The following is an 8,535-nucleotide window of genomic DNA, read 5'->3' as shown; positions in this document are numbered from 1 at the left end:
TCTCAGCTAACATTTGCCCCCTATCAGCAGACTAGCCCCAATTATTAAGTCTTGATCCAATATCAGCCCTTACCCTCGCACTCCTGAACCCTTTTACACCCAAGGCAGTGATGCTATCTCAAGCATAGCCTTGCTTCTGCATTCAACCAGCCCCTATTTCCCCTGACCCTCTCCCATTAAAGCCAGTATCAAAGAAGCCTACGTTCTTCTTTCTGTTTCCCCTTTCTTATAGCTTACCCTCTGTTTCTCAGTTCTCACACCCAACACAGCCTTAACTTCCATTTTTGGATGCATTAGGACCTAATTCCATGTCTGTTTTAAAAGGAAAGCTGCCGAGTGTTAAAAATGCAGTATCAACAGCCAGACATCACTACACAGGTGGAAAAGATTTCACCTGTTCTCACTAACACTATTAACTTGTTTTCTCAATCAACCTATGATAAAACACAACGTATAGAGACAGGTGAACATGGCTGCATCTGTATAGCGTGTTTTGCTTTAAAAGATAAACGATGTTGAAAACTAATGACAAAGAATATCTCTACAAAATAGCCAACAGAAGTGCAGGTTGCCACAGTCCCTGTAGTGGTATTAATTTCAGAACGGTGGGCTAATTCTTGCTTTTGAAAATTCAGCACTCTGTAAAGTTCCTCATACTTGTAAACATGCAGAGGACGGGAAGGCAGAAACCCAAACCTTGTACTAAGGAGAATGAAGTCAAACAGTTATAATCCTGCAGCAAAACCTCTTATTTTTGTTTGACCAAAGGGAAATTCTGAAACTTTCTAGAGAACTTATTTTCCTGCCCAAAGTTATACAGATTTTCTTCATCTAGAACTCCAATCTAGAAAGACAGAAGAAAAAGCTACAGCAGTTGTCCCAGGGTAGTCTCAGATGTAGAGCCATTGCTGTGATTCATAATGGAACAAAAAACAAGGGGGCATTTCAAGTCAACCTGTAAGCACTCTCATCTGGGTGGGTCTGGTCCATCTGTGCCTATCTAGATGAAGAAATTTCAGCATATATAAATATATAAATAAAACTTATATACAGTACATAGTCACATTCATATAAGCCATAAAATGACATCTATTTACAAAAATATTTGCAGCTACGTTTTACACTTTCAGGTCCACATCAGGAATTTAATTATTTAGCTTCTGTCTTGTGAACTTGATCACTTTACTAAGTAGGAATCTGGGATGAACTTGTACCTTATACATTTACCATTGTCAAAAATAAGAAAGAATTAAATAACTTCCAAGGAATTCTGCCAAGTCCAAAAGAAAAGTTGAAACTTGTTGAAGCATTAGCTGCCTCACTGAAGAGTAAATTACACATTAGCAAACACTGAGAGACCTTCTCTGCTTCATATAGAAAGACAGTACTTTGGTCTAGTCCATAAATAAATTTGAAACTCTTAAAACACCAGGCAGAGCACAAACTGGGTGCCTGACATCTGTCTGTAGTATAAACTCATGCATAATTACTATTCTGTTTGTCTCAGTTTAAACTGGTAGAGCAGTGAAAGTGAATGAACGTAGAGACGTAAATGCATACAACAGGTTATCTTAAAGGGTAAAAAGGTAGAGAGTAGACTACATCCTGTTGGCATTGTTGTAGCTTCATTTAACAGTAAGTTACATGGTTAAAGCAACCCCAAGGCTCTCACATTTATACAGTTCATACTATACAGTTCTAGCACTTCCAGGACTTGGACATATTTAATTTACTTCTCCCAAGATGGAAAAACATTTCTTTGCTGCTTCATAAAATTATCTTCTTAGGTATGCAGTCCAGGTTCAGGCATGCTTTTTTAATTCGGGATATTCATCCTTTTGACATGAAATAAGTTTTGCAAGAGGAATTAAAGCTTTGGAGAAGGGGTGGTTTTCCTTTCAAAGAACACTTGGAAAAAACAAACTCCAAAATGCAGCAGTTTAAAGTGCCTGTACGTGAAGACCCGCAGGGAAAAGTCTTGGCCATGAACCATTGAACCATGGCCTCAGATGGCACTTTCAGCAATAGGCTGTGGAGTTATCTCTTGCTCCTCATTATTCTCTGTGGATATGTCCTGGACCTCCTGCTGCTGATAGATATCTTGGACCAGCATGATGTTTGTGTTCCTCCACTCTCTGTACTTCATTGCCGTCAACTTTGGGTCCTCTAGCAACTGGTTAATTGTGGCCAGGTCATGTTCCTTACACTAGGAAGAGAACAAGTGGTTATTTCCCACAGAAACTGTCAAGTTCATTGTCCATAACAAAAACACTCTGGGAACATTACAGAACCTTGTCACAAGGATATGGTCAATTATCCATCCTCCTGGAAACTTGCTCCCATTTTTAGAACATAGATCATCAAATTTAAGCCCACAGCAGAAGTTTGTTCCCATTCGAGGCAAAATTATGATTTAGTGAAGATTTTTTATTTTGTAGGATTCTTAGAAAAACTTTGTTATGCTGTCTCACAACAAGTTAGTACTTGCATGAAACTATACACAACAGCATTTATTGCTGTAATTCACACCAATGCCAACTTTCTCAAAAAATACTTATTCCCTGGTCTCTTCTCTAGGAGATAGACAGAAAATATTTTTTTATATAATCCATCCACTGGCAGTAGAGTTTGTGGGTGGCTAAAGCACATGTGGCTGCTAACGCATCTACTGCCAGCTACTACTAACAAATGTATTCACTGCTTTTAGATGAGAGTAGCTCAGAACGTATATTGCAGGCACCCTGGTATAGGTCACTGATATAAGGAGACTGAGACCCTTTATGCCACAGAAACACAGACTGCTTGAGTTTGGAAGGGACCTCTGGAGGTCATCTGGTACAACGTCCTTTCTCAAGCAGGGGAACCTAGAGCAGGCTGCCTAGGAACACATCCAGATGGCTTTGAATATCTGCAAAGAGAGAGACTCCATAGACACTCTGAGCCACCTGTGCCAGTGCTCAGTCACCCTCACAGTAAAAAAGTGTTTCTTGATGTTCAGAGGGAAACTCCTGTGTTTCAGTTTATGCCCATTGCCTCTGATCCTGTCACTGGGCACTACCAAAAAGTGCCTGGCTCTTGTCTTCTTTGCACCCTCCCTGCAGGTATTGATATTAATTGATGTCTTCACATTTTCTGATACAACGAACCACTTTGCTTTTCCAGCCCTTATTGCCTATCCATGGATCACAGGACAGAGAAGTCCTAGTTAGCAGCTGCAAGTAATGGAGGCACCATGCTGCACTAACAAATCTTTACTGCTTCTGCCTGGCTTCATCGCCACAGTCTGTTTTTCAAAGCAATGGAATAGTTTTCATCATCATCTCCTGCTGCTACCAGTTTCATCACACCTGAAGACACTCTGTTTTAATGGCTGCCTTGAAAACACTTTGAAAATGCTCCTACACATTTGTGACACTTCCTGATAGCAGCAATAGGCTGATCACACATCCATATCCCACTACTACTCTAATGAACTTCCAACTACTCTAATCCTTGTGATGCTTTAGCTGCTTTTGAAACACAAAAATGTGTTCAGCTGCTGGTTTACACAGGTCCGACCCTCGAGACCTAGTGTGAACCTTTGTAATAGGGCTTCTGGCATCAATGCAGAGATATGCACAGTTAGCCTAAGAGAAGAAAAGAAGATAGGGAGGTAGAAGCAAGAAAATAGTATTTCCAGCACAAATTTTGTGGCAAAAAGCCATGCAATGGAATATTTCTGTAGCACTAAATCTGTTTCCCACATTCATCAAGCCTGTGATGCATTTGCACACAGCTTCCCTCTCTTCTAAACTATCCAAAGCATGTTTTGTTAATGATATATTGTGGCAGCAACATTAATCTGTTGTTAAAGATGTGAAGTCAAAAGTCCAAAATTAAAATTGCACTGAACCTGGCATAAATCAGTTTTCTCAAACTAATAGTATTTTAATTAAAGCAGAGTGAATATGGGTCACATGCAAAACTTTCCCAATTTTTAAATTTCCAATAGATAATTTCCAATTATCTCAAGTCACATGTAATACGTTAAGAAAATTTACTTTAAAAACACATAATCCCACTGATGCAAAGAATATGGCACTTTCCCACTGCAGCGATTTGCCTTTCAGACAGGCTAACTTAAACATTGCTGTGTATAAGAACTCTGTTTGTGTCTGTGAGAAAATGTCTGTGCTATATTTGTCTTGTCAATACTCCAATTTCTTAGTTTGAAAAAAGTAAAAAAAGATCAACACATTTTATACATTATGAACACTCCAAAAATTATTTTTCCATATTAAATACAAGTTTTATACAAGTCTAGGGTTATAAACACTGCTAATCACAACTTATACAATACTCCCGTGCTAAATCAAGGCAAAGCTGTCCTTGTTCATGTCTGGCAGTCAGGCTTCTAGGCATCCATTCAGCTCTATACTAATGAAGTTGATTTTCCCACAAGATACAGCTCCATTTTGTACTAACTGGTTCACAGATTTATCAGGGAGGCTCATATTGGGGAAAGCTTTGCAGTTTGTTTCTATGTTTAGTTTCCTGTTGCATAAAACAGGAATACTTTTTAAACTAACTTTCTTCTCTGTTAAGTGATAGGCTCACTTTATTGCTGATGCAGATGAACATAGTCAGTACCATGTCACTGAAGACTCTCTGATACTGAGGAGAGACTTCACCATGTCCATAGGGAGCCTGGAAGCCCTACAGCAGGGAGAATTACTATATTCCCACTTGTCTTTTCAACTGTATCTTCAGGAAGCTTAACACAGGCTGAGGTGCCAAAGCCAAGCCTCCCATTGCGACTAATAAATCAATGACTGTGCTCGTGGAAGTTTTTCATGCATTTCTCCAGCATACAATAATGCCTGAAGCCAAGTATACAGACTTGAAACAAGATACTCAATTCCTGCTTCTAATGCAGACAAAAAGGAACAAGTGAAGGCCCAGATTTGCATTTATTCTTCCTTCTCCTTACAATTTAACTGTTATGGTTAAGCTTTCTGTTTCCTTCAATACCATTCAGAAGGAGGCTTTGAAATCCCATGACACTTGATGGTGGCGAGTAAACAGCCTCATAAATCCTCATATTGCAGACAGATTTACTGGCCCTTTCATGGAACGTCCCCTGAACCCCTCCACCCCTCTAGTTCGTGATACGTTTCCAACATAAAAGCAGGATGCTTTTGTTATTAAAAATATTTTAGTTACAGGAGGTCTTTACAATAGCTTTGGCACATCCTGTACATTCTCCAATAATCACATAAGGAAAACTTTTTTTGGCTCAGGGTCATTTTAATGTCCTTTATCATCAACGTACTTTGTCTGCTCTTCCTTTTTTAAGACTCCCCTGTTTAGTGGATTCAGCCAAGCTTGCAAGTTTTCCAGCTAATGAAGAGGAGCTTTCTTTATTAAATTTTCCAAATGGGCTGGAACTTCTGCAAGAAGGGTCCCTTCTGAACTATTGCCTCTGTTTTCATTCAGATTTAACAACAAAACACAGATTAGTATTCAGAACGAAGCAGAAAACAGTTTCAAAAACTTAACCAAATTCTCTGGGGCTTTAAGTAAATATGTAATTAGAGATTGGCTGAAGCATAGGCTTGCTGCTTTTTTCAGCCAAATTGTTTCTTTCAGGCTTTTCCTTGGCTCGCTTTGTAACCTCACCTTTAATGTGCTATTTAGCATTCGAATTTTGTGGAGTTTCTCATTAATGGAGGGGTTTTTACTGCGTTTGATAAATGACTTCCTAAGCTCCTTCTTTGTTGACAGCCGACGATCACCAATGGGAGACAGGCTCGCTTGTTCTAATGACTTGTAAAGTCGCTCCATCTCATCATCATCACATTTTTCCTGATCTGTAAAGAAAAGAATAAATTGAGTATGAGAATGTGAATATGGCAGCAGATAGCAGAAATGTTAAGTTCAGTAGAGTCAAAATCAAGCAAAATTTTTTTTGGTAATTTATAGGGTAATAATGCATATGAGAAAGACATACTACCAAACTCAAATGTTTTTTAAGAGTCAGGTCATGATCCAAACAGATACAAGCATGTATTTCCACTGACACAGTGCTGCTTTAATGCTCCAAATATATCACATACTCTGAACTATTGTTGCTGATACTATATTTGAATTAAAACAACTTTAATAGGTTCTACACCCATTCATTTTGCCCTACATGCTGCACACAGTGAATTACATTTCCACCTGGAAACTCACAGGTCAAATTCTATTTGGTGTACCAATTCATTACCAGGTTTTGGTAATTATTAAAACTCAAGTTTTAAAAAATTGACCAATGAAATGAAATGTAGGAACATGTCAGGGGCCCCAAAAGAAGGTCCTAGAAAAGAGAATAAAGAAAACCCTCTTGGGGCACCTGATGTTTAACTCCTGAGTTTCACAGATTGCAGCACAGAATTTGCTTGTGGTGCCTCACAACAAAGCCTTGATTATCTCCACCTTAATTATTCTGATGACTCCCAAGCTGCAGCATCATCTTCCATGACAGAGAAGATATGAAAGGAAAAGCTACAGAATGGAAAAGCATAAAATAAGATAAAAATTGAATCAAAGAATTTTTTTCAGAATAAACCAACTTAAAAATGAAGTCAGAAATTAAAAATGTATCAGGCATATATAGGGGTGTTTTGGCAGAAGGCCATTTTCAGCAACAAACTGCGCAACTCCCTTCTTGTCCCTCAGTCCACACAGCAAGCTTTTCTACTTCAGTGTTTGCTAAAGGAAAATCTTAGTTACTGGTGTTTTCAAGGTGCTAATGAGTCCCTCAAGATCCAGTGGGATAATATTCATTTTTATTCCACTGAGGATAGTTGTGATGGTTCTTCCCAACTGCAGTCCTCCATGTGCCAGTTGAACTAGCTGGGCATTTTTTGTTTAGTTAAAAATTAAACATTGACTTTTCTAAATCATCTTCAGTCAGCAAACATTTTCTGAACAAAAGGACTTCTTCCTTTTGTTCACTCATGCTGCAGCAAAAAGACCCAACATGTCAGCACACTTAGGAGGCTGCTCCTTATCTTTTCCATGCTTTAAAAAGTACAGCATCCTTCTACACCCCTGTTCTTTCTAAATATTTAGGTTACAAGAAAAGTTTATTATATGCTACAAATATTTGCCTTCACTGTGTTGCCAGCCTTTTCTTCACTACTTTGTGATTATAAAAAGCCCAATGTAACTTGACAAGAACTAAATATAGCTTCCAACATTGGTGCAGTGCTGGAGGAAGAAAAGGAGAACTGTTGTATATATAACAAGCTGCGGGAAACAGAAAAAAATGTGAGTATAAGGCATAATACACGGCAGTAGTATTTCCTGAAAACTGTTGGCTTATGCCATGAGGCTCGTAATTGTAACTAGCTTCCTGCCTACTTTCTTGGGATGAAGCAGTTGTTTGTTTCATTAGCCAGCTCCTGCCCAGGACTGGCTCAGCTCTGCTGTAGACGTCACCCGTCAGAACTGTACACAGTATTACTTAGAGAGACAAGTTGACCTTTACCAGGTATCCAAGAAAGAGTATAAAAGAAGGAAAAAAATTGCATTGATCCTGTCCAGCAACTTTAAAAAAAGTCCATCCATGGGGAATTTGAAGTCCCTGTTCCTGATTCTTGTCATGATGCTCCTCAGTGTCCTAAAAGGGTTACGAAGCAGCAAGCATGATGACTCCCAAGCTGCAGCACTGAACACTCTTCTTCCATGCTAAGATTCCGTGCATTTCTGGGTGAAGGTAAGGGGGACAGAAGTATTCAGTGCAGAAGAAAAGAGGGAGCTGAGGTCAGAAAAGCCCAGCAAAAGGCTCCTGGATGATGCAAGTGATCAGCAACATGTACTCAGCTCCTGCATTCTTTCCAGATTGCAACCTTAAACTCCTCTCCTATTTCTTATTCTTTCTTCCACCACTCCCATCCCCAAAAGGATTGATCAGGGTCAGGTAATTTCAGTAGGAAAGGAATGTGACAGATTCTTCAGATAGGGTGGATAAAGGGAGTGATAGTGAAGCAGCTAAATGGGATTTCAGGAAATAGTTCAAAAACAAAGGCGAGTGAAACCTACGGGCTGTGTAGAGCCAGGTATGAGTCATATAGTACTTTAGTCTCCATCTTTGTCTACACTGCTCAACAGTTAAAAAATTACAAAAACATTAATATTGTGCTTTTGTACAGAAGCAGATACTGTTGCTATTGACAGAGTATGTCTGCCAATAAACCTCTATAAATTAAGGCCAGACTGTCTTATACCTGTCTGGACTTTTACCTTCAATGTCCTGAGTTCCCCTGAGCCAAGCTCAGAAAGCAAAAGCCTGTGTGTTGCAGGCTTGAAGCTGCCACTGAACATAATAGATTGATGCTGTAAAATTGAAATAGGGAGAGGTAATGGATGAAGGAGAGAGGCATTATGTCTAGCAATCAATTAACAAGACCAATAAAATGACCTGTGATAAGAAAACATATTTCTCCTCACTCACACAATGGTGCATTGTGGCATTTCACAAGCCTCTTAATGCCACAACAGTAAATTAAG

At 39.1% G+C, this 8,535-nt stretch overlaps 1 protein-coding gene across 1 annotated transcript in view; it reads right to left on the bottom strand.

The window, feature by feature from the left end:
• Positions 1 to 2,005: 2,005 nt before the first annotated feature.
• The window catches only part of IPCEF1 (interaction protein for cytohesin exchange factors 1), a 42,517-nt gene continuing 35,987 nt past the window's right edge, over positions 2,006 to 8,535 (bottom strand). Inside the window, exons 9-10 of the mRNA XM_010168367.1 lie at positions 5,659 to 5,849; positions 2,006 to 2,206 (exon numbers count right to left, since the gene is read on the bottom strand). Of these exons, the coding sequence (XP_010166669.1) occupies positions 2,006 to 2,206; positions 5,659 to 5,849 (392 nt within the window). The remainder of the gene's footprint in view (positions 2,207 to 5,658; positions 5,850 to 8,535) is intronic.

The sequence above is a fragment of the Antrostomus carolinensis genome, unplaced genomic scaffold, assembly GCF_000700745.2.
Source record: "Antrostomus carolinensis isolate BGI_N321 unplaced genomic scaffold, ASM70074v2 scaffold445, whole genome shotgun sequence".
In the NCBI taxonomy this organism is placed as follows: Eukaryota; Metazoa; Chordata; class Aves; order Caprimulgiformes; family Caprimulgidae; genus Antrostomus; species Antrostomus carolinensis.
Note: the sequence above shows the minus strand (reverse complement) of the source record. Positions and strands in the feature narration are given on the sequence as shown.